This window comes from Bombina bombina, chromosome 3 (genome assembly GCF_027579735.1).
Source record: "Bombina bombina isolate aBomBom1 chromosome 3, aBomBom1.pri, whole genome shotgun sequence".
NCBI classification, from domain to species: domain Eukaryota; kingdom Metazoa; phylum Chordata; class Amphibia; order Anura; family Bombinatoridae; genus Bombina; species Bombina bombina.
Window position 1 is genome coordinate 946,342,743 of NC_069501.1, and position 27,546 is coordinate 946,370,288.

The window sequence follows — 27,546 nt, forward strand, 5'->3', positions numbered from 1 at the left end:
TGAGAGGCATTCTGGAACTGGGTTCAGAACCTTTTCTCCCTGGGAGTGATTGATTCAGGGAACAGGGTCTATGTACTTTCTCAAGTATCCTAGAGTAAATTCCTTTGAAGTTGGTTCCATTCTTCTTGATTCTAGAGGGTCTGTTCATGACGAACATAGACCTGAAGGATGTGTATCTCTTGTTCCCTTTATCTTGGATCTTCTCATGTTTATGAAGATTAGTACTTCTAGATGGACTCTTTTGGTCCTAGAGAATTGCAGGGCTTCCCTCTTAAATATTATATGGTTAAGGGCTCTTCCCTTCTTGAGCAAACTCCTTTTCAAAAGATTTTATCCTGGGTGTCTAAGCAGTGGCCATGACTGGCCACAATTTCAGGAGCTCCTAATCTTAAACAGATATACCGCTGATTATCTATATACAACTGAACCATCAAGCCACGAAAATATTTTATTCATCAATAGCGAGTTTTGAGGAACTCGATGATACCTTATCTGGTGTCTATATGAAGGTAGCCCCCTGAACTGGACCGCTGAGGCCTTTGGCGACAGACATTTTGAGGCTCTCGGCCCCCCCCCTTCCAGCCTAACAAGGGGGTATTCCAGTCGAGAAAAGACTGTTTACACATAACTACATCCCAGACAATACGAAGGCTTTCTTACATCTGAGTGGAGATGTCTACCCATTACCGCTCCGATCCTTTTAACATTGTGGCAATGCTGGACAGGTGGGAAGCCCAGATGCTCTGGATTCTGAATAACCATAAGGAAGAACAGGAAAGATTATTATATGACTTATTAAAGGTAAAGAAACCGGTTCCAGAATGCCTTCCGGATCTGTCCGGTCACTATGAAAGCAGTGAGCCATGTGTCACAGCAGCGGAGGACTTTCTCACCATCTGGAGATTAGTATTGATGGGGAGCTCCCACATTCTCCAACTGATATAGCCACAATGCCGATATTTAGTACAATCTCACTGGAAACCTTGTCAAGTCTACCCTTGGTCAGTGCTTACCTGATTGCAATAAACTTCCTTCTAAGGACAGCAACCACGCGGACACGCATAACGTCTGCAGACTTCAAGATCCAGACGGAACATTTGGGCTCTCATAAGCTAACAACTCTTCCTAATAGCCTGGATCCCCCTGTGAGTCGTCTTATTTATGGGACTGAGCTTTATAACAAATTAGGGATAGGCTAAAATCCGTTGACTTTACAAAAGTAAACAGTAAGAGACGTCAGCCAAGTTACTTAGTTTAAAAGTGCGTTGTGTATTCTTTATCCCTCCATAGTTTAAATGTTTACTATAGATACAGAGACTTATAAATGTGGACTTAATTTGATACCTTACATGTTTGACTAGTTATGTTTTCTTTGTATTTGTGTATAGTATATTGTGCAAGTAACACTTTTAAAATGGCGGGACAAGTTTTTTACGGATTATGTTTGTTTATACACTGTTTTGGTTGAAACATTATTCATATATATTGAGCCCTATAAGGATTCAGTCTTTTTATTGTATATTATTAGCATTTTTTAGAAAATGTACGTATAACCAGTGTTGCTATGCTGATGTATATAAGGTTCAAGTATCTTCATTACTATTACACCAGTTACCCATTTACTATTTATATAAAAAGCATATTTCAGTCGTATATAGCAGTATTATCTCACTGCTTTTGCTTCTACAATGCTCATATGACTAAGTTGCGTTCTATCATGGGAAAGACCATTTAAAGATAGATGGGGAACCTACATCCCATGTATTACTATGTCACAATCCTATTTACACTACAGCAATTACCTACGCATTATACACCACAATTATGCGTCTCATGTGCACTGATGGGCAATGCTGTCACTGATACTTGTGTGGCTTTGTGGTGCCACCTACGGCCGGGGTGGTACGCTTTTCTACACTTCTTAATCCCTACACCCCTGAATGGACACACTAGGTTTTTAGCGTCATCTAACATTTTCATATGTCCCCTGTGCCCAAATAAGAGGAAGCTAATTTTCACATCGGGCAACTTTACTATAAGGGTTTGACACTCCTTCAGTTTTTTTTCAATCATTAGTAAGCATTCAGTATTATTCGGTATACTAGTTTATACAAATTTATAGAATATGTGGGTGGTACCATCATACAGTATCTCATATGTCTGACTGATATATCTCCCTTGAATTATAACAATTATATATTGGTTCAATGTCATATGATTATCATAGGAGATCTACATAATAATGACTACGCATGAGATAAACAAGAAAATTGAGGCATAAAGTCTATTTAAACTACAGACACAATAGTTTGTTATAAATTGTTATCTACTATATAAGGGGGAAAAAGGGGGTTCATCATTTGAGACCCATGAGTGGTCTCCTTTGTCTCAGTCTACCAACTGGAACGACTCATTATGTATATTGTTGAGAGGCCCTAGAGTGGCCTCATATGACATGTAGTTGGTATACAGATTATATAGCAATTATTTTTTCTAAACAAAGATTGCAAATGTCTTATATTCATGTTATATATATCTATTCTGATATGTACCAGAACAAAGTTATGTTACTGTGTATTTCTGTAGTGCCTGATATGTCTTGACGTTTAATACTTGTAAGCCTTGAACTGAACCTTGATAAAAATTATTAAAAAAAAAAAAAGATTTTATCCTATGTTCCCATGGATGGGACGAGAAGCTTGTTAAGAGTTACCATGTTCTAGCTACAAGGGTGATTTTTTGAGGACCTTTTCAGGTTCTCTCTTTGCGAGTATTCCTAACGGAGGTCAGAAAATCTATGATTACTTCCTCTTACCTCTCTCTACAGTCTTCGTTTTCTCAAGCTTTAGTGACCGGTAGATATTTCGGCCATCTTGTATCCAGAGGGTTGGGAGTTCGAATCCAGCTGTAGCGAATTTTTCCTCTCCGTCTGTGGCAATATGTATGCATGTTTTCTCTGTGAAGGGGCATAGTGTGCTAAAAGAGTATGCACCCTGAGTGGCACCCTAAAATGAACAAGCACGGAAGTTTTTCTAGCTTTTGTTCTGTCTCAGCTGAGGGCATCTCTCTCTCTTTTTATATTGAAGCCGTGGACTCACCATATCCGGAAATAAATTTATCAGGTAAGCATAAATTTCTCCAACATAGGTGTGTCCGGTCCACGGCGTCATCCTTACTTGTGGGATATTCTCTTCCCCAACAGGAAATGGCAAAGAGCCCAGCAAAGCTGGTCACATGATCCCTCCTAGGCTCCGCCTTCCCCAGTCATTCTCTTTGCCGTTGTACAGGCAACATCTCCACGGAGATGGCTTAGAGTTTTTTAGTGTTTAACTGTAGTTTTTATTATTCAATCAAGAGTTTGTTATTTTAAAATAGTGCTGGTATGTACTATTTACTCTGAAAAAGAAAAGAGATGAAGATTTCTGTTTGTAAGAGGAAAATGATTTTAGCAACCGTTACTAAAATCGATGGCTGTTTCCACACAGGACTGTTGAGAGGAATTAACTTCAGTTGGGGGAACAGTGAGCAGACTTTTGCTGCTTGAGGTATGACACATTCTAACAAGACGATGTAATGCTGGAAGCTGTCATTTTCCCTATGGGATCCGGTAAGCCATTTTTATTACAGAAAGAAAAAAAGGGCTTCACAAGGGCTTTTAAGACTGTAGACATTTTCTGGGCTAAATCGATTTATATATAAGCATATTTTATACTCCATAGCCTTGAGGAATTATTTTAATCTTGGGAATTATGTAAAATAACCGGCAGGCACTGTATTGGACACCTTATTCTCTAGGGGCTTTCCCTAATCATAGGCAGAGTCTCATTTTCGCGCCTCTATTGCGCACTTGTTTTTGGGAAGCATGACATGCAGATGCATGTGTGAGGAGCTCTGATACATAGAAAAGACTTTCTGAAGGAGTCATTTGGTATCGTATTCCCCTTTGGGCTTGGTTGGGTCTCAGCAAAGCAGATACCAGGGACTGTAAAGGGGTTAAATATAAAAACGGCTCCGGTTCCGTTATTTTAAGGGTTAAAGCTTCAAAATTTGGTGTGCAATACTTTTAAGGCTTTAAGACACTGTGGTGAAATTTTGGTGAATTTTGAAAATTTCCTTCATACTTTTTCACAATTGCAGTAACAAAGTGTGTTCAGTTTAAAATTTAAAGTGACAGTAACGGTTTATTTTAAAACGTTTTTTGTACTTTGTTATCAAGTTTATGCCTGTTTAACATGTCTGAACTACCAGATAGACTGTGTTCTGAATGTGGGGAAGCCAAGGTTCCTTCTCATTTAAATAGATGTGATTTATGTGACACAAAATTTAGAGAAAATGATGCCCAAGATGATTCCTCAAGTGAGGGGAGTAAGCATGGTACTGCATCATCCCCTCCTTCGTCTACGCCAGTCTTGCCCACACAGGAGGCCCCTAGTACATCTAGTGCGCCAATACTCCTTACTATGCAACAATTAACGGCTGTAATGGATAATTCTATCAAAAACATTTTAGCCAAAATGCCCACTTATCAGCGAAAGCGCGACTGCTCTGTTTTAGAAAATACTGAAGAGCATGAGGACGCTGATGATATTGGTTCTGAAGCGCCCCTACACCAGTCTGAGGGGGCCAGGGAGGTTTTGTCTGAGGGAGAAATTTCAGATTCAGGGAAAATTTCTCAACAAGCTGAACCTGATGTGATTACATTTAAATTTAAATTGGAACATCTCCGCGCTCTGCTTAAGGAGGTGTTATCTACTCTGGATGATTGTGAGAATTTGGTCATTCCAGAGAAACTATGTAAAATGGACAAGTTCCTAGAGGTCCCGGGGCCCCCCGAAGCTTTTCCTATACCCAAGCGGGTGGCGGACATTGTAAATAAAGAATGGGAAAGGCCCGGTATACCTTTCGTCCCTCCCCCCATATTTAAAAAATTGTTTCCTATGGTCGACCCCAGAAAGGACTTATGGCAGACAGTCCCCAAGGTCGAGGGGGCGGTTTCTACTCTAAACAAACGCACCACTATACCCATAGAAGATAGTTGTGCTTTCAAAGATCCTATGGATAAAAAATTAGAAGGTTTGCTTAAAAAGATGTTTGTTCAGCAAGGTTACCTTCTACAACCAATTTCATGCATTGTTCCTGTCACTACAGCAGCGTGTTTCTGGTTCGATGAACTAGAAAAGGCGCTCAATAATAATTCTTCTTCTTATGAGGAGATTATGGACAGAATTCATGCTCTCAAATTGGCTAATTCTTTCACCCTAGACGCCACTTTGCAATTGGCTAGGTTAGCGGCGAAGAATTCTGGTTTTGCTATTGTGGCGCGCAGAGCGCTTTGGCTAAAATCTTGGTCAGCGGATGCGTCTTCCAAGAACAAATTGCTTAACATTCCTTTCAAGGGGAAAACGCTGTTTGGCCCTGACTTGAAAGAGATTATCTCTGATATCACTGGGGGCAAGGGCCACGCCCTTCCTCAGGATAGGTCTTTCAAGGCCAAAAATAAACCTAATTTTCGTCCCTTTCGCAGAAACGGACCAGCCCCAAGTGCTACGTCCTCTAAGCAAGAGGGTAATACTTCTCAAGCCAAGCCAGCCTGGAGACCAATGCAAGGCTGGAACAAAGGAAAGCAGGCCAAGAAACCTGCCACTGCTACCAAGACAGCATGAGATGTTGGCCCCCGATCCGGTGGGGGGCAGACTCTCTCTCTTCGCTCAGGCTTGGGCAAGAGATGTTCTGGATCCTTGGGCACTAGAAATAGTCTCCCAAGGTTATCTTCTGGAATTCAAGGGACTTCCCCCAAGGGGGAGGTTCCACAGGTCTCAATTGTCTTCAGACCACATAAAAAAACAGGCATTCTTACATTGTGTAGAAGACCTGTTAAAAATGGGAGTGATTCATCCTGTTCCATTAGGAGAACAAGGGATGGGGTTCTACTCCAATCTGTTCGTAGTTCCCAAAAAAGAGGGAACATTCAGACCAATCTTAGATCTCAAGATCCTAAACAAGTTTCTCAAGGTTCCATCGTTCAAAATGGAAACCATTCGAACAATTCTTCCTTCCATCCAGGAAGGTCAATTCATGACCACGGTGGATTTAAAGGATGCGTATCTACATGTTCCTATCCACAAGGAACATCATCGGTTCCTAAGGTTCGCATTCCTGGACAAGCATTTCCAGTTTGTGGCACTTCCGTTCGGATTAGCCACTGCTCCAAGAATTTTCACAAAGGTACTAGGGTCCCTTCTAGCGGTGCTAAGACCAAGGGGCATTGCAGTAGTACCTTACTTGGACGACATTCTGATTCAAGCGTCGTCCCTTCCTCAAGCAAAGGCTCACACGGACATTGTCCTGGCCTTTCTCAGATCTCACGGGTGGAAAGTGAACGTAGAAAAAAGTTCTCTATCTCCGTCAACAAGGGTTCCCTTCTTGGGAACAATAATAGACTCCTTAGAAATGAGGATTTTTCTGACAGAGGCCAGAAAATCAAAACTTCTAAACTCTTGTCAAATACTTCATTCTGTTCCTCTTCCTTCCATAGCGCAGTGCATGGAAGTAATAGGTTTGATGGTAGCGGCAATGGACATAGTTCCTTTTGCACGAATTCATCTAAGACCATTACAACTGTGCATGCTCAGTCAGTGGAATGGAGCTGGGGCGCGGTCTGGGGACCCCTGAAAGCTCAGGGTCTTTGGTCTCGGGAAGAATCTCTTCTCCCGATAAATATTCTGGAACTGAGAGCGATACTCAATGCTCTCAAGGCTTGGCCTCAGCTAGCAAAGGCCAAGTTCATACGGTTTCAATCGGACAACATGACGACTGTTGCGTACATCAACCATCAGGGGGGAACAAGGAGTTCCCTGGCGATGGAAGAAGTGACCAAAATCATTCATTGGGCGGAGACTCACTCCTGCCACTTGTCTGCAATCCACATCCCAGGAGTGGAAAATTGGGAAGCGGATTTTCTGAGTCGTCAGACATTTCATCCGAGGGAGTGGGAACTCCATCCGGAAATCTTTGCCCAAATTACTCAATTGTGGGGCATTCCAGACATGGATCTGATGGCCTCTCGTCAGAACTTCAAGGTTCCTTGCTACGGGTCCAGATCCAGGGATCCCAAGGCGACTCTAGTAGATGCACTAGTAGCACCTTGGACCTTCAAACTAGCTTATGTATTCCCGCCGTTTCCTCTCATTCCCAGGCTGGTAGCCAGGATCAATCAGGAGAGGGCTTCGGTGATCTTGATAGCTCCTGCGTGGCCACGCAGGACTTGGTATGCAGACCTGGTGAATATGTCATCGGCTCCACCATGGAAGCTACCTTTGAGACGAGACCTTCTTGTTCAAGGTCCGTTCGAACATCCGAATCTGGTCTCACTCCAACTGACTGCTTGGAGATTGAACGCTTGATCTTATCAAAGCGAGGGTTCTCAGATTCTGTCATTGATACTCTTGTTCAGGCCAGAAAGCCTGTAACTAGAAAAATTTACCACAAAATATGGAAAAAATATATCTGTTGGTGTGAATCTAAAGGATTCCCTTGGGACAAGGTAAAAATTCCTAAGATTCTATCCTTTCTTCAAGAAGGTTTGGAGAAAGGATTATCTGCAAGTTCCTTGAAGGGACAGATTTCTGCCTTGTCTGTGTTACTTCACAAAAAGCTGGCAGCTGTGCCAGATGTTCAAGCCTTTGTTCAGGCTCTGGTTAGAATCAAGCCTGTTTACAAACCTTTGACTCCTCCTTGGAGTCTCAATTTAGTTCTTTCAGTTCTTCAGGGGGTTCCGTTTGAACCCTTACATTCCGTTGATATTAAGTTATTATCTTGGAAAGTTTTGTTTTTGGTTGCAATTTCTTCTGCTAGAAGAGTTTCAGAATTATCTGCTCTACAGTGTTCTCCTCCTTATCTGGTGTTCCATGCAGATAAGGTGGTTTTACGTACTAAACCTGGTTTTCTTCCGAAAGTTGTTTCTAACAAAAACATTACCCAGGAGATAGTCGTGCCTTCTTTGTGTCCGAATCCAGTTTCAAAGAAGGAACGTTTGTTGCACAATTTGGATGTTGTTCGTGCTCTAAAATTCTATTTAGATGCTACAAAGGATTTTAGACAAACATCTTCCTTGTTTGTTGTTTATTCTGGTAAAAGGAGAGGTCAAAAAGCAACTTCTACCTCTCTCTCTTTTTGGATTAAAAGCATCATCAGATTGGCTTACGAGACTGCCGGACGGCAGCCTCCTGAAAGAATCACAGCTCATTCCACTAGGGCTGTGGCTTCCACATGGGCCTTCAAGAACGAGGCTTCTGTTGATCAGATATGTAAGGCAGCGACTTGGTCTTCACTGCACACTTTTACTAAATTTTACAAGTTTGATACTTTTGCTTCTTCTGAGGCTATTATTGGGAGAAAGGTTTTGCAAGCCGTGGTGCCTTCCATCTAGGTGACCTGATTTGCTCCCTCCCTTCATCCGTGTCCTAAAGCTTTGGTATTGGTTCCCACAAGTAAGGATGACGCCGTGGACCGGACACACCTATTTTGGAGAATACAGAATTTATGTTTACCTGATAAATTACTTTCTCCAACGGTGTGTCCGGTCCACGGCCCGCCCTGGTTTTTTAATCAGGTCTGATAATTTATTTTCTTTAACTACAGTCACCACGGTATCATATGGTTTCTCCTATGCAAATATTCCTCCTTTACGTCGGTCGAATGTCGGTCGAATGACTGGGGAAGGCGGAGCCTAGGAGGGATCATGTGACCAGCTTTGCTGGGCTCTTTGCCATTTCCTGTTGGGGAAGAGAATATCCCACAAGTAAGGATGACGCCGTGGACCGGACACACCGTTGGAGAAAGTAATTTATCAGGTAAACATAAATTCTGTTTTTGTTTTTTCATTCTAAGATCGCAGGTGTTAGTTGTTTTTTCTAACACTCTCTCCCCATTGATGTCTATGGGGGAAAGCATGCACAAGCACGTTGAAGCAGCCCTTGGCTTTTGTGCGGTATGGAGCTTAACACCACCATATCGCATGCACAAGGAGGCTCTTCAGTAACTCGTAATGGCAGCGCTATGGTTGGTGAAATAATGCAACTTTTTTGGCGTTAGTTTCGCACCCTGTTTAGTGCAACAGTCGTAAACTAGGTGTTTGAAAATAAATTATTTGCAAGCTAATTGAATCAAGCAGTACTTAGGGCACAGGTAGGTTATGCTGTATATCATTTATATGTATAAATATATTATTATGCCACAAAATTTGTAATTAGTGCCCTGGTATAATAAACTCAAACAATCTAATGGAACAGCAGATTATAACCAATTCAGATGGTTAAACAAACACTTGAAGGTATAGGAAAGTCAAAATTAAACTTGCATGATTCAGATTGAGAATGTAATTTTAAGACACTTTTAAATTCACTTCTATTTTCAAATGTGCTTTGTTCTCTTAGAATCTCTTTTTAAAGAATGAATACGCACATATCATACACTAGTGGGAGCTGCTGCTAATTGGTGCCTGCACACATTTATCTCTTGTGATTGGATAACTAGATGTGTTCAGCTAGCTGCCAATAGTTCAATGATATTCCTTCAGCAATGGATAACAAGAGAATGAAGCAAATTTGATAATATAAGTAAAATGCAAATTTGTTTACAATTGTATGTTCTATCTGAATCATAAAAGAACATTTTGTGGTTTACTATCCCTTTAAAGGGATGGTAAAGTCAACATTAAACTTCTGATTTTAAGACACTTTTTAAAATTAACTTCTATTTTTAAATGTGCTTTGTTCTCTTGGTATCCCTTGTTGAAAAGAATACACACATATCCTACACTAGTGGGAGCTGCTACTAATTGGTGCCTGCACACATTTGTCTTTTGTGATTGGCTACCTAGATGTGTTCATCTTGCTGCCAGTAGTGCAATGCTGTTCCTTCAGCAAAAGATAACAAGAGAAAGAAGCAGATTTGATCATGGAAGTAAATTGGAATATTATTTAATATTGTATGTTCTATCCAAATCATGAAAGAAAATGTTGGGGTTTCCTTTTCCTTTAAGAATAATCCAAACAAATGTAACATGTCATACCTCAGTGTTTTAGTTCAGCAAGTGGCCTTTATCAAGACCTGCTGCTTGTACAGCTCATGTCAGGCCTGTTCAGTGACACAGATACCCTGCATGTATATCTGAGCCTGCTTGAGCCACACCAAGTCAAATAACGGTTTTGTTTTTCTCTGCAGATCTTTGGGGCTCCGTCGTTTGATGATAAAATATTGGAGGTTGTGGCGGTGTTTGGCAGCATGCAGATGGCCGTTTCTAGAGTGATCAAGCTGCAGCATCACAGGATAGCTCAGGTACCAATGATGCTGTTATATTATACACAGTCTGCTCCAAATCTTAAAGGGACAGAAAGGTCAACATTGAAATATGCATGGGTGCATTTCAATATGAAATCTAAGCATTTTTGCAATATACTTCCATTAGCAAAAATGCTTCTAGTAAAAGTTATTAATGTTTTCTGCAGCATACGCACATATCCTGTGAGGGACGTGCACCAGTATTCAAACGCAATGCTTGCTCAGAGAGGTGGTAGTGATGTATATTGTGTCCTACAAGCAACTGCTGACTCACTGAGAAGGGGTGAACTAACCCTAGCAGCATATGTGTGTATGCCGATGAAAAACACTTCACTTTTACTAGAAGCATTTCTGCTAATTTAAGTATATTGCAAAATGACTTCTATTTCATATAGAAATGCACCTATGCACCGTTCAGTATGACCTTTCTATTTACAATCTAATAAGGATTAATAATAACCTCTATTGTATATTATGTTGCTTCATAATGAATCTATTTTGTGCTTTCTTATAAATTGTATTATAAATCAAATACAATACATTCAAAATATTTTCTATTTAAAATCTTGGTTGTAAGTGCATTTTTATAATCTTACCTAAAAGCTTAATTTTCTAAAGCTGCTCGGCTCCCTTTTCTATTTAGTTTCAAGTCCAGGGAGACAGATTACTTATGTTTCCTAAAACTTCCTCTGTCTGCTAACTCCTTAGGTTGTTCAGGATGTATCCCTAAAGCCTCAATTATATTGTTGTCGTAAACTTAAAGGGACATGAAACCCACATTTTTTCTTTCATGATTTAGAAAAAGCATGTAATTTTAAACAACTTTCTAATTTACTTCTATTATCTAATTTGATTCATTCTCTTGATATCACTTGCTGAAAAGCATATCTAGATATGCTCAGTAGCTGCTTATTGGTTGCTGCACATAGAGGCCTCGTGTGATTGGCTCACACATGTGCATTGCTATTTCTTCAACAAAGGATATCTAAAGAATTGAGCAAATTAGATAAAAGAAGTAAATTGGAAAGTTGTTTAAAATTACATGCCCTATCTGAATCATGAAAGTTTAATTTTGCTTAGACTGTCCCTTTAACTGATAGCAACAGCAACAGCAGTATTTTCAATTAGTCTGTGAAGATTATTATTTTTGCTACCAGTTGTTAAGTTTATGTCTGGAATATGATGTAGCCCTGAGCCTATTTCTTACCAAGGTTGAGGATTTGTATTTATTTTTTTAAGACGAAAGTGTAACGTGTCACTTCTAAAGCACCAAGCATTTGCTTAAAGCTTACAAACATTCTAATTCCTTTGTATACCACAGTCAGACACACAATTTCAGGATAAGCCTTTGGCTTCAACAACTTTTTGGCTAATTTAATTTATTCCTTTGTATGCATAGCTTTTTTACCTCTATGGAATTAGGGCTAATGAGGAAAAAGATGTCAAATGCCTTATGAAATTCCTCTTTGAGCATGACTCTCAATTGTATTTGTTTTAGTGGCACTGTAATATATCTTACTTATACGTCTTAGTATTGTCACTTTTATATTGCTGTGTTACTTTAATGGACTCTCTGTGTCACAGTTATATCAATCATCACTGTCACAGGCATTTCAGAAATGTGCCAAGTGTTTCTACTATTAATATAGATGTTTTGGTTTAATTTAATAATATTTTTGATGTCCAAGGACCATAATAGAATTACTGTATACTATGGTCCTAGAAAATAGACCTTGTCACGTGGTAAAATGTTTCTAAAGACCTGTCATGGTCGTATAAGAAAGGTGCGTAAGCAGTGCGCTAGCACAGTCTTCTATCACTGCCAAGCTACTGCAAGTTCATTCAGCAGTCAGGTGCAGCTCGCAGGTGACAACACTGGCAGAGAAAGTGAATCACACATGGATGACCACCAAAGAGAAAGAGAAATGAAGGGCTTACATTTCAGCTTGTTTTACATGAAATCAGAGGATTGAATCACTGCTTTAATATCTATCTGTCTGTTTAAGAAGTTACCTTGAGAGAATGTTGGTTTTTTATATTTTTGGGACATAGTGCAGGTTGTCATACGTTTTTTCTTTTTAGGTCACCCATATTAGTAGTTCAATTTGGCAATTTTGTTCATGAGGCACCGGTATAAGACAATATAAAAATGAACCAAGATAGTGAAATTACACAAAATAATACTGTATTTCCATCTTTTTGCTTGTCAGTGTCGGTCAGTGAAAATTACCATTCTCGGAGAAGAAGGGGTTCCAGTACAAGTAGACGGTGAGGCCTGGATCCAGCCTCCAAGTGTCATTAAAATTGTTCACAAAAATAGAGCTCAGATGTTAACAAGAGACAGGGTAAGTGTCATATTTCATTAAGTTCTAATTAAATAAGATATGGGGGGTTCAAGCATTGATAGATGTTGTCATTTACTTTCCCTTTTATTTTTTTATCCACTTTTATAAAAATTTAAGTTTTTCAACAAAAGCAAATTAATTCTTTGGTTGGAGCAGCTTTTATGGCTCAAGTGTTGTTTGTCAGAACAAATTAAACCACCTCTTTGTATAAAGGGAAAGAAGACAAACAAGGAACTACTTACAGTATCTGATCTTACTGCTAAATAATCCGATAATGAGTTATGCGCCAGAATTCTGTACTAATGGGTTCTTTAAATATCATTGACTAGTTCTCATTTGTTGTCTGTGTTGGTGGTCTTATCCTATATAATAAAAGACCAGGTATGTTTGTCAGATGCAGTCATGCGCAGTAGAGACTGCGCAAGGACAAACATACCTGGCCTTCAGGATCAACTTCAGATCAGATCAGCAATTGCAGGGGGCGTGGTCGGGCAGAGTGGGCATGGCGAGGGGGCGTGCCCGGTGGGAGTGCTGTGATGGGGGCGTGGTTGGTTCGGGAGTGGACATGGCCTGATAGCGACAAAGAGTGGGGAGAGAGAGAGGGGGCAAAAGAGAGGGGGAAGAGGGGGCAAAATAGAGGGGGGAGAGAGAAGGAGAGAGAGAGAGGTAAAGAGAGGGGAGAGTGAGCTAAAGAGAGGGGGGAGAGAGCTAAAGAGAGGGGGGAGAGAGCAAAAGAGAGGGGGAGAGTTAAAGAGAGGGGAGAGAAAGCAAAAGAAAGGGGAGAGAGCAAATGAGAGGGGGAGAGAGAGCAAAAGAGAGGGGGGAGAGAGAGCAAAAGCAGAGGGGGGAGAGAGAGCAAAAGAGAGGGGGGAGAGAGAGCAAGAGAGGGGGAGAGAGAGCAAATGAAAGGGGGAAAGAGAGCAAAAGAGAGGGGGAGAGCAAAAGAGAGGGGGAGAGAGAGAGCAAAAGAGAGGGGGGAGAGAGAGAGCAAAAGAGAGGGGGAGAGAGAGAGCAAAAGAGAGGGGGAGAGAGAGAGCAAAAAGAGAGGGGGAGAGAGAGAGCAAAAGAGAGGGGGAGAGAGAGAGCAAAAGAGAGGGGGAGAGAGAGAGCAAAAGAGAGGGGGAGAGAGAGAGCAAAGGTGAAGGGAGAGAGAGAGCAAAGGTGAAGGGGGAGAGAGAGCAAAGAAGAGGGGGGAGAGAGAGCAAAGAAGAGGGGGGAGAGAGAGCAAAGAAGAGGGGGGGAGAGAGAGCAAAAGAGAGGGGGGAGAGAGAGCAAAGGAGAGGGGGGGGAGAGCAAAGGAGAGGGGGGAGAGAGAGCAAAAAAAGAGTGAGAGAGCAAGAGAGGAGGGGAGAGAGAGAGAGAGCAAAAGAGAGGGGGACGAGAGAGAGCAAAAGAGAGGGGGACGAGAGAGAGCAAGGGGTGGGACCGCTGTACTACTAAAAATGTCCTGTGTGCACGGGCTTTAGGACTAGTACACTAATATTGCATCTATAATGCCTGACGTTTAGCATTGTGTGCTTTTTATTAAAGTTTTGCAAAACTTCAGCTTTACAGCCCTGAAATGAAGAGGATTCATTTTAATAATTTATTCTCTTAAAATAAGAGAGGACATTATTTTCGGGCTGTTTTGAAGGGTACCCAAACTTTGGTTGCTGTGCAATTTTAAATGAGTTATTTCATAATATGTAAGGCAATTTGAACCCAACAAACTCTAATTAAATGTTGATTTTCCAAAAAATATTCCCTTGAAATGTTTATGCTCTAGAATATATGAACATAACAGGATATCTGCATGTTGGAAACTACACCATATAATTGCCAGGGATATTACAATAACACAACCTATTTCAAAATCACATATAAGTGTTTGCATGTTTCTCTGGTTGCTATTTAGTTATTATGAAGGGAGACACTGTCACCTAGTGGTAAAAATGGGTATAACTAAAAATTTACAAGAGAAACTTTCTGTTGAAAGTTCTTTATTGGTTTTGTTTCCCTGTTTGCTGTTTACAACCTGAAGCAAAGCATGAATCTGGCTTTACATAGCTGAGCACTGTTTTGGGATTATTATAATGTTAAATATACGATAGTGTATGCAATTGGCAAACTTCACCTCTATACAAAGTAGGGTTACCATCCCTCCCATATTTCCCAAACTTTTTTAGTCTCAAAGGCTCCCTTATTTATCTGCTCTTAGAACATTGATCTCCCTTATGTTTTGCAATGTGTAAAATCTTAATTACAAACATTTAATATTGTTTAATGTATTTACTACCATTGTGCCTTAAAGGGACATGAAACCCAACATTTTTCTGTCATGATTCAGATAGAAAATACCATTTTGAACAACTTTCCAATTTACCTATATTATCATATTTGCTTCATTTTCTTGGTATCCTTTGTTAAAGAAGCAGCAATGCACTACTGGGAACTAGCTGAGCCAATAATATGAGGCATAAAAGTGCAGCCACCACTCAGCAGCTTCTGAGCCTACCTTGGTGTCGTTTTCAATAAAGGATTACAAGAGAACAAAACAAATGACATAATAGAAGTAAATTGGAAAGTGGTTTAAAAGCACATGCTCTATCTCAATCGTGAAAGAAAAAAATGTGGGTTTCATGTCCTTTTAAATGGGAAACAGATTCAGTTAGACTGCATGAATGACAATGGTTTGTATGAAGGATTATGTTGTACCAAACTGTATCAAAATGTTTTTTAGCCCAGTAACTATTGTATAATTTGGCGATTTCCTACGGGAAATGAGTCTATTTGTTAATCTCCCTTATTTTCTTCAAAAAACGTTAGCAACCCTAGTAAAGAATATTCAATCAATATTTAAATACAGAGGTTTGCAGTAGTAGTACAGATCACTAATAAGTGCACTAGAAACACAGTGTGTTGCCTTGGAAACCAATTTTTATTTTTAGAGTTTTGGACTAAGAATCAATAATCAAAATTTTGCAAGCGTTACAAATAATATATCATTTAAATAACAGATCTAGTAATTAGCTAGTGCAAATTATTTCTGATGATAAATATGTTGGCTAATAATTAATTCTGTCTACTGGGAGCTGATTCTGATACTTATGTTATAGTTTACTTCACATTTCTTTCATGTACGTGGCAAGAGTCCATGAGCTAGTGACGTATGAGATATAATTCCTACCCAGGAGGGGGCAAAGTTTCCTTAACCTTAAAATGCCTATAAATACACGTCCCACCTCACTCACACCTCAGTTTTACAAACGTTGCCTCCTTTGGAGGTGGTGAAGCAAGATGTGCTTGATTTTCTTCTGTGAAAGGCGCTTCTAAGCATAGTGAAGCCCAATTTCTCTCTGAGTACAGTGTTTGTCTGAGGGATGTGAAGGGAGTATTGCCTGATGATGCCATGTTTTCACCTATGGGAAATCTTTTCTAAGGCTCTCTGTAAATTGGTCGCAGGGATTCATCCCCTGCCTCCCTTTTACAGATCGACATTATACTCCCCAACCATTACCTCTGCTGATATGTTTCAGTACTGGTTTGGCTGTCTGCTATATGTGGATGGGTGTCTTACACGGTAAGTATATATTTTTATTATATAAGACACTCTCAGCTATGGATTGGGCACTCTTTAAGTAAAGTTGTTGTATATTGTTTGTATACATACCTTGAGTCAGTGGGGGGTAGTTATCAAGCCGTCTACTTTTCTGGCATTCGCCGGCCCAATACGCCCGCCTAAGCTCGCCTCACATCGCCGCCGCGGACCTGAAAAAATACGCCTAAGTTATCAAATAAAGCTGTCAAAAAGCCGCGGGGCGATGAGCAGCGGACTGTGACAGTTATCACTCATCCGATCTCGCTGCCCTTCGGCTTTTTCCCAGCTTTATTGCTAGCCTGTCACTAAGCACTCACACTAAACTACACTGTTCTACCCCCTATACCGGCGCCCCCGGAGCCTCCCGCAACTCAATAAAGTTACTAACCCCTAAACCGCCGCTCCTAGACCCCGCCGCAACTCTTATAAATGTATTAACCCCTAAACCGCCGCTCCTAGACCCCGCCGCAACTCTTATAAATGTATTAACCCCTAAACCGCCGCTCCTAGACCCTGCCGCAACTCTTATAAATGTATTAACCCCTAAACCGCCGCTCCCGAACACCGCTGCCACCTACAGTATACCTAGTAACCCCTTTCCTGCCCCCCCCCTACACCGTCGCCCTCTATTATAAAATTATTAACCCCTATCCTGCTGATCCCGCACCTCTCCGCAACTAAATAAATAGTTTAACCCCCTAAACCCGCCGCTCCCTGAACCCGCCGCAACCTATATTAAACCTATTAACCCCGATCCTGCCCCCCCTACACCGTTGTCACCTATAATAAATTTAATAACCCCTAATCTGCCCCCCCACACCGTCGCCACCTATAATAAATTTATTAACCCCTATCCTGCCCCCCACTACACCGCCGCCACTGTAATAAAATGATTAACCCAGTCTAACCCTAACCCTAACGCCCCCCTAACTTAAATATTAATTAAATAAATCTAAATAAATTAACTCTTATTAACTAAATGAATCCTATTTAAAACTGAATACTTACCTTTAAAATAAACCCTAATAGAGCTACAATATAAATAATAATTATATTCTAGCTATCTTAGGATTTATTTTTATTTTACAGGTACCTTTCAATTTATTTTAACAGGTACAATAGCTATTAAATAGTTATTAACTATTTAATAGCTACCTAGCTAAAATAAAGAGAAATTTACCTGTAAAATAAATCCTAACCTAAGTTATAATTACACCTAACACTACACTATACTTTAATAAATTATTCCTATTTAAAATAAATACTTACCTGTAAAATAAACCCTAAGATAGCTACAATATAATTAATAATTATTTCTCCAACATAGGTGTGTCCGGTCCACGGCGTCATCCTTACTTGTGGGATATTCTCCTCCCCAACAGGAAATGGCAAAGAGCCCAGCAAAGCTGGTCACATGATCCCTCCTAGGCTCCGCCTTCCCCCAGTCATTCTCTTTGCCGTTGTACAGGCAACATCTCCACGGAGATGGCTTAGAGTTTTTTGGTGTTTAACTGTAGTTTTTATTCTTCAATCAAGAGTTTGTTATTTTAAAATAGTGCTGGTATGTACTATTTACTCTGAAACAGAAAAGTGATGAAGATTTCTGTTTGTAAGAGGAAAATGATTTTAGCAAACCGTTACTAAAATTGATGGCTGTTTCCACACAGGACTGTTGAGAGGAATTAACTTCAGTTGGGGGAAACAGTGAGCAGACTTTTGCTGCTTGAGGTATGACACATTTCTAACAAGACGATGTAATGCTGGAAGCTGTCATTTTCCCTATGGGATCCGGTAAGCCATTTTTATTACATAAGAATAAAGGGCTTCACAAGGGCTTTTTAAGACTGGTAGACATTTTCTGGGCTAAAACGATTGATATATAAGCATTTTTAAAACGTCATAGCTTTGAGGAATTATTTTATTATTGGGAATTATGTAAAATAACCGGCAGGCACTGTATTGGACACCTTATTCTCTAGGGGCTTTCCCTAATCATAGGCAGAGCCTCATTTTCGCGCCTCTATTGCGCACTTGTTTTTGGGAAGCATGACATGCAGATGCATGTGTGAGGAGCTCTGATACATAGAAAAGGCTTTCTGAAGGCGTCATTTGGTATCGTATTCCCCTTTGGGCTTGGTTGGGTCTCAGCAAAGCAGATACCAGGGACTGTATAGGGGTTAAATATAAAAACGGCTCCGGTTCCGTTATTTTAAGAGTTAAAGCTTTCAAATTTGGTGTGCAACACTTTTAAGGCTTTAAGACACTGTGGTGAAATTTTGGTGAATTTTGAACAATTCCTTCATACTTTTTCACATTTGCAGTAATAAAGTGTGTTCAGTTTAAAATTTAAAGTGACAGTAACGGTTTTATTTTAAAACGTTTTTTGTACTTTGTTATCAAGTTTATGCCTGTTTAACATGTCTGAACTACCAGATAAACTGTGTTCTGTATGTGGGGAAGCCAAGGTTCCTTCTCATTTAAATAGATGTGATTTATGTGACACAAAATTTAGAGAAAATGATGCCCAAGATGATTCCTCAAGTGAGGGGAGTAAGCATGGTACTGCATCATCCCCTCCTTCGTCTACCGCCAGTCTTGCCCACACAGGAGGCCCCTAGTACATCTAGTGCGCCAATACTCCTTACTATGCAACAATTAACGGCTGTAATGGATAATTCTATCAAAAACATTTTAGCCAAAATGCCCACTTATCAGCGAAAGCGCGACTGCTCTGTTTTAGAAAATACGGAAGAGCATGAGGACGCTGATGATAGTGTTCTGAAGTGCCCCTACACCAGTCTGAGGGGGCCAGGGAGGTTTTGTCTGAGGGAGAAATTTCAGATTCAGGGAAAATTTCTCAACAAGCTGAACCTGATGTGATTACATTCAAATTTAAATTGGAACATCTCCGCGCTCTGCTTAAGGAGGTGTTATCTACTCTGGATGATTGTGAGAATTTGGTCATTCCAGAGAAATTATGTAAGATGGACAAGTTCCTAGAGGTCCCGGGGCCCCCCGAAGCTTTTCCTATACCCAAGCGGGTGGCGGATATTGTAAACAAAGAATGGGAAAGGCCCGGCATACCTTTCGTCCCTCCCCCTATATTCAAGAAATTGTTTCCTATGGTCGACCCAGAAAGGACTTATGGCAGACAGTCCCCAAGGTCGAGGGGGCGGTTTCTACTCTAAACAAATGCACCACTATACCCATAGAAGATAGTTGTGCTTTCAAAGATCCTATGGATAAAAAATTAGAGGGTTTGCTTAAAAAGATGTTTGTTCAGCAAGGTTACCTTCTACAACCAATTTCATGCATTGTTCCTGTCACTACAGCAGCGTGTTTCTGGTTCGATGAACTAGAAAAGGCGCTCAATAAAGATTCTTCTTATGAGGAGATTTTGGACAGAATTCATGCTCTCAAATTGGCTAACTCTTCACCTTAGACGCCACTTTGCAATTGGCTAGATTAGCGGCGAAAAATTCTGGGTTTGCTATTGTGGCGCGCAGAGCGCTTTGGCTAAAATCTTGGTCAGCGGATGCGTCTTCCAAGAATAAATTGCTTAACATTCCTTTCAAGGGGAGAAAACGCTGTTTGGCCCTGACTTGAAAGAGATTATTTCTGATATCACTGGGGGTAAGGGCCACGCCCTTCCTCAGGATAGGTCTTTCAAGGCTAAAAATAAACCAAATTTTCGTCCCTTTCGCAGAAACGGACCAGCCACAAGTGCTACATCCTCTAAGCAAGAGGGTAATACTTCTCAAGCCAAGCCAGCCTGGAGGCCAATGCAAGGCTGGAACAAAGGTAAGCAGGCCAAGAAACCTGCCACTGCTACCAAGACAGCATGAGATGTTGGCCCCCGATCCGGGACCGGATCTGGTGGGGGGCAGACTCTCTCTCTTCGCTCAGGCTTGGGCAAGAGATGTTCTGGATCCTTGGGCGCTGGAAATAGTCTCCCAAGGTTATCTTCTGGAATTCAAGGGGCTTCCTCCAAGGGGGAGGTTCCACAGGTCTCAATTGTCTTCAGACCACATAAAAAAACAGGCATTCTTACATTGTGTAGAAGACCTGTTTAAAAATGGGAGTGATTCATCCTGTTCCATTAGGAGAACAAGGGATGGGGTTCTACTCCAATCTGTTCATAGTTCCCAAAAAAGAGGGAACATTCAGACCAATCTTAGATCTCAAGATCCTAAACAAGTTTCTCAAGGTTCCATCGTTCAAAATGGAAACCATTCGAACAATTCTTCCTTCCATCCAGGAAGGTCAATTCATGACCACGGTGGATTTAAAGGATGCGTATCTACATATTCCTATCCACAAGGAACATCATCGGTTCCTAAGGTTCGCCTTTCTGGACAAGCATTACCAGTTTGTGGCACTTCCGTTCGGATTAGCCACTGCTCCAAGAATTTTCACAAAGGTACTGGGGTCCCTTCTAGCGGTGCTAAGACCAAGGGGCATTGCAGTAGTACCTTACTTGGACGACATTCTGATTCAAGCGTCGTCCCTTCCACAAGCAAAGGCTCACACGGACATCGTCCTGGCCTTTCTCAGATCTCACGGGTGGAAAGTGAACGTAGAAAAAAGTTCTCTATCTCCGTCAACAAAAGTTCCCTTCTTGGGAACAATAATAGACTCCTTAGAAATGAGGATTTTTCTGACAGAGGCCAGAAAATCAAAACTTCTAAACTCTTGTCAAGTACTTCATTCTGTTCCTCTTCCTTCCATAGCGCAGTGCATGGAAGTAATAGGTTTGATGGTCGCGGCAATGGACATAGTTCCTTTTGCGCGAATTCATCTGAGACCATTACAACTGTGCATGCTCAGTCAGTGGAATGGGGATTATACAGACTTGTCTCCGACGATACAAGTAGATCAGAGGACCAGAGATTCACTCCGTTGGTGGCTGTCCCTGGACAACCTGTCACAGGGGATGAGCTTCCGCAGACTAGAGTGGGTCATTGTCACGACCGACGCCAGTCTGGTGGGCTGGGGCGCGGTCTGGGGACTCCTGAAAGCTCAGGGTCTTTGGTCTCGGGAAGAATCTCTTCTCCCGATAAATATTCTGGAACTAAGAGCGATATTCAATGCTCTCAAGGCTTGGCCTCAGCTAGCAAAGGCCAAATTCATACGGTTTCAATCGGACAACATGACGACTGTTGCGTACATCAACCATCAGGGGGGAACAAGGAGTTCCCTGGCGATGGAAGAAGTGACCACTCCTGCCACTTGTCTGCAATCCACATTCCAGGAGTGGAAAATTGGGAAGCGGATTTTCTGAGTCGTCAGTCATTTCATCCGGGGGAGTGGGAACTCCATCCGGAAATCTTTGCCCAAATTACTCAGTTGTGGGGCATTCCAGACATGGATCTGATGGCCTCTCGTCAGAACTTCAAGGTTCCTTGCTACGGGTCCAGATCAAGGGATCCCAAGGCGACTCTAGTAGATGCACTAGTAGCACCTTGGACCTTCAAACTAGCGTATGTATTCCCACCGTTTCCTCTCATCCCCAGGCTGGTAGCCAGGATCTATCAGGAGAGGGCATCGGTGATCTTGATAGCTCCTGCGTGGCCACGCAGGACTTGGTATGCAGACCTGGTGAATATGTCATCGGCTCCACCATGGAAGCTACCTTTGAGACGGGACCTTCTTGTTCAAGGTCCGTTCGAACATCCGAATCTGGTCTCACTCCAACTGACTGCTTGGAGATTGAACGCTTGATTTTATCAAAGCGAGGGTTCTCAGATTCTGTCATTGATACTCTTGTTCAGGCCAGAAAGCCTGTAACTAGAAAAATCTACCATAAAATATGGAAAAGATATATCTGTTGGTGTGAATCTAAAGGATTCCCTTGGGACAAGATAAAATTCCTAAGATTCTATCCTTTCTTCAAGAAGGTTTGGAGAAAGGATTATCTGCAAGTTCTTTGAAGGGACAGATTTCTGCTTTGTCTGTGTTACTTCACAAAAAGCTGGCAGCTGTGCCAGATGTTCAAGCTTTTGTTCAGGCTCTGGTTAGAATCAAGCCTGTTTACAAACCTTTGACTCCTCCTTGGAGTCTCAATTTAGTTCTTTCAGTTCTTCAGGGGGTTCCGTTTGAACCCTTACATTCCGTTGATATTAAGTTATTATCTTGGAAAGTTTTGTTTTTGGTTGCAATTTCTTCTGCTAGAAGAGTTTCAGAGTTATCTGCTCTGCAGTGTTCTCCTCCTTATCTGGTGTTCCATGCAGATAAGGTGGTTTTGCGTACTAAACCTGGTTTTCTTCCGAAAGTTGTTTCTAACAAAAACATTAACCAGGAGATAGTCGTGCCTTCTTTGTGTCCGAATCCAGTTTCAAAGAAGGAACGTTTGTTGCACAATTTGGATGTAGTTCGTGCTCTAAAATTCTATTTAGATGCTACAAAGGATTTTAGACAAACATCTTCCTTGTTTGTTGTTTATTCCGGTAAAAGGAGAGGTCAAAAAGCAACTTCTACCTCTCTCTCTTTTTGGCTTAAAAGCATCATCAGATTGGCTTACGAGACTGCCGGACGGCAGCCTCCTGAAAGAATCACAGCTCATTCCACTAGGGCCGTGGCTTCCACATGGGCCTTCAAGAACGAGGCTTCTGTTGATCAGATATGTAAGGCAGCGACTTGGTCTTCACTGCACACTTTTACTAAATTTTACAAATTTGATACTTTTGCTTCTTCTGAGGCTATTTTTGGGAGAAAGGTTTTGCAAGCCGTGGTGCCTTCCATCTAGGTGACCTGATTTGCTCCCTCCCTTCATCCGTGTCCTAAAGCTTTGGTATTGGTTCCCACAAGTAAGGATGACGCCGTGGACCGGACACACCTATGTTGGAGAAAACAGAATTTATGTTTACCTGATAAATTACTTTCTCCAACGGTGTGTCCGGCCCACGGCCCGCCCTGGTTTTTTAATCAGGTCTGATAATTTATTTTCTTTAACTACAGTCACCACGGTATCATATGATTTCTCCTATGCAAATATTCCTCCTTTACGTCGGTCGAATGACTGGGGAAGGCGGAGCCTAGGAGGGATCATGTGACCAGCTTTGCTGGGCTCTTTGCCATTTCCTGTTGGGGAGGAGAATATCCCACAAGTAAGGATGACGCCGTGGACCGGACACACCGTTGGAGAAAGTAATTTATCAGGTAAACATAAATTCTGTTATTGTAGCTATCTTAGGATTTATATTTATTTTACAGGAACCTTTCAATTTATTTTAACTAGGTACAATAGCTATTAAATAGTTATTAACTATTTAATAGCTTACCTAGCTAAAATAAAGAGAAATGTACCTGTTAAATAAATCCTAACCTAAGTTACAATTACACCTAACACTACACTATACTTTAATAAATTAATCCCCATTTAAAAATAAATACTTACCTGTAAAATAAACCCGAAGATAGCTACAATGTAATTAATAATTATATTGTAGCTATCTTAGGATTTATATTTATTTTACAGGTAACTTTGTATTTATTTTAGCTAGTTAGAATAGTTATTAAATAGTTATTAACTATTTAATAACTACCTAGCTAAAAGAAATACAAAATTACCTGTAAAATAAATCCTAACCTAAGTTACAATTAAACCTAATACTACACTATCATTAAATTAATTAAATAAACTACCTACAAAATAACTACAAATAAATACAATTACATAAACTAACTAAAGTACAAAAAATAAAAAAAGCTAAGTTACAAAAATAAAAAAATAAGTTACAAACATGTTAAAAATATTACAACAATTTTAAGCTACTTACACCTAATCTAAGCCCCCTAATAAAATAACAAACCCCCCCAAAATAAAAAAATGCCCTACCCTATTCTAAATTAAATAAATTTCAAAGCTCTTTTACCTTACCAGCCCTTAAAAAGGGCCATTTGTGGGGGCATGCCCCAAAGAAAACAGCTCTTTTGCCTGTAAAAGAAAAATACAACCCCCCCCAACATTAAAACCCACCACCCACATACCCCTAATCTAACCCAAACCCCCCCTTACAAAAACCTAACACTAATCCCCTGAAGATCATCCTACCTTTAGTTGTCTTCACTCAGCCGAGCCACCGATGGAACTGAAGAGGACATCCGGAGCGGAAGAAGTTAATCCTCCAAGCGGCGCTGAAGAAATCTTCCATCCGATGAAGTCATCATCCAGGCGGCGCTGAAGAAAAGTCTTCGATCCGGCCCATGTCATCTTCAAAGAGGCGCTGAAGAGGTCTTCTATCCGGGCGAAGTCATCTTCCAAGCCGGGTCTTGAATCTTCCTTCCGCCGACGCGGAACCACCTTCTTCACCGACGGACTACGACGAATGACGGCTCCTTTAAGGGATGTCATCCAAGATGGCGTCCCCTCAATTCCGATTGGCTGATAGGATTCTATCAGCCAATCGGAATTAAGGTAGGAAAAATCTGATTGGCTGATGGAATCAGCCAATCAGATTGAGCTCGCATTCTATTGGCTGTTCCGATCAGCCAATAGAATGCAAGCTCAATCTGATTGGCTGATTGGATCAGCCAATCGGATTGAACTTGAATCTGATTGGCTGATTCCATCAGCCAATCAGAATTTTCCTACCTTAATTCCGATTGGCTGATAGAATCCTATCAGCCAATCGGAATTGAGGGGACGCCATCTTGGATGACGTCCCTTAAAGGAGCCGTCATTCGTCGTAGTCCGTCGGTGAAGAAGGTGGTTCCGCGTCGGCGGAAGGAAGATTCAAGACCCGGCTTGGAAGATGACTTCGCACGGATAGAAGACCTCTTCAGCGCCTCTTTGAAGATGACATGGGCCGGATCGAAGACTTTTCTTCAGCGCCGCCTGGATGATGACTTCATCGGATGGAAGATTTCTTCAGCGCCGCTTGGAGGATTAACTTCTTCCGCTCCGGATGTCCTCTTCAGTTCCATCGGTGGCTCGGCTGAGTGAAGACAACTAAAGGTAGGATGATCTTCAGGGGATTAGTGTTAGGTTTTTGTAAGGGGGGTTTGGGTTAGATTAGGGGTATGTGGGTGGTGGGTTTTAATGTTGGGGGGGGGGGTTGTATTTTTCTTTTACAGGCAAAAGAGCTGTTTTCTTTGGGGCATGCCCCCACAAATGGCCCTTTTAAGGGCTGGTAAGGTAAAAGAGCTTTGAAATTTATTTAATTTAGAATAGGGTAGGGCATTTTTTTTATTTTGGGGGGGTTTGTTATTTTATTAGGGGGCTTAGATTAGGTGTAAGTAGCTTAAAATTGTTGTAATATTTTTAACATGTTTGTAACTTTTTTTTTTTTTTTTGTAACTTAGCTTTTTTTATTTTTTGTACTTTAGTTAGTTTATGTAATTGTATTTAATTGTAGTTATTTGTAGGTAGTTTATTTAATTAATTTAATGATAGTGTAGTATTAGGTTTAATTGTAACTTAAGTTAGGATTTATTTTACAGGTAATTTTGTATTTATTTTAGCTAGGTAGTTATTAAATAGTTAATAACTATTTAATAACTATTCTAACTAGCTAAAATAAATACAAAGTTACCTGTAAAATAAATATAAATCCTAAGATAGCTACAATATAATTATTAATTACATTGTAGCTATCTTCGGGTTTATTTTACAGGTAAGTATTTATTTTTAAATGGGATTAATTTATTAAAGTATAGTGTAGTGTTAGGTGTAATTGTAACTTAGGTTAGGATTTATTTAACAGGTACATTTCTCTTTATTTTAGCTAGGTAAGCTATTAAATAGTTAATAACTATTTAATAGCTATTGTACCTAGTTAAAATAAATTGAAAGGTACCTGTAAAATAAATATAAATCCTAAGATAGCTAGAATATAATTATTATTTATATTGTAGCTATATTAGGGTTTATTTTAAAGGTAAGTATTTAGTTTTAAACAGGATTCATTTAGTTAATAAGAGTTAATTTTATTTAGATTTATTTAATTAATATTTAAGTTAGGGGGGCGTTAGGGTTAGGGTTAGACTTAGGTTTAGGGGTTAATAATTTTATTACAGTGGCGGCGGCGTAGTGGGGGGCAGGATAGGGGTTAATAAATTTATTATAGGTGGCGACGGTGTAGGGGGGGGCAGATTAGGGGTTAATAAATTTATTATAGGTGGCGACGGTGTAGGGGGGGCAGATTAGGGGTTAATAAATTTATTATAGGTGGCGACGGTTGTAGGGGGGGGCAGATTAGGGGTTAATACATTTAATATAGGTTGCGGCGGGTTCAGGGAGCGGCGGTTTAGGGGTTAATACATTTATTATAGTTGCGGTGGGCTCCGGGAGCGGCGGTTTTAGGGGTTAATATGTATAGAGTAGCTTGCGGTGGGCTCCGGGAGCGGCGGTTTATGGGGGTAATAACTTTATTTAGTTGCGGCGGTGTAGGGGGGGACAGATTAGTGGTGTTTAGACTCGGGGTACATGTTAGGGTGTTAGGTGTAGACAGCTCCCATAGAAATCAATGGGATGTCTGTCAGCAGCGAACTTGTACTTTCGCTATGGTCAGACTCCCATTGATTCCTATGGGATCCGCCGCCTCCAGGGGTGGCGGATTGAAAACCAGGTACGCTGGGCCGTAAAAGTGCCGAGCGTACCTGCTAGTTTTTTGATAACTAGCAAACGTAGTGAGAATGTGCCGCACTTGTGTGCGGAACATCTGGAGTGACGTAAGAATCGATCTGTGTCGGACTGAGTCCGGCGGATCGATGCTTACGTCACAAAATTCTACTTTTGCCGGTCTCGAGCCTTTGATAACTAAGGCGTATCAGCCTCGCCACAAATACGATGCGGAATTCCAGCGTATTTGAGGTTGACGGCTTGATAACTAGGCCCCAGTAATTCAGTTCTCTTTTTTCGCGAATGTAATGTTTGTGGGATATTCCTTTATCAGACCGAACTCGGCCAGTAGTCTTGTTATCCCGGCGTCGAGCCGGAAAGATAGGGGAATATCCCAGAGCAGAGAAAGTTAGTAAGATGAGGAAGGCGGCACTCACCACAGGCAGGGCAGTCCCCAGCAGCAAGGGCAGAGCAGTCCATGGACAAACCACTAGAATGGTCAGTCAGGCAAGGTTTGGCAACAGCAAACAGTCCAAGGGCACACCACTAGAATGGTCAGGCAGGCAGGGTTCGGCAACAAAGAGGCAATCCAGAACAGGGGTTAATCAGCAGAGCAGTCAGACAGGCAGGGTTCAGCAGCAATAATCAATCTAACAATTTAGGGTTTAAGAGACAGGGTAGTCAGACAGGCAGAGTTCAGCAGAAGTACAACAATAAGGCAG

The 27,546-nt window shown here is 41.0% G+C and overlaps 1 protein-coding gene across 1 annotated transcript in view; it reads left to right on the forward strand.

Moving 5' to 3' along the window:
- DGKH (diacylglycerol kinase eta) overlaps window positions 1–27,546 on the forward strand; it is an 800,492-nt gene that overhangs the window by 678,562 nt on the left and 94,384 nt on the right. Inside the window, 2 exon segments of the mRNA XM_053705494.1 lie at window positions 10,225–10,338; window positions 12,552–12,686. Coding sequence (XP_053561469.1) covers window positions 10,225–10,338; window positions 12,552–12,686 — 249 coding nt within the window.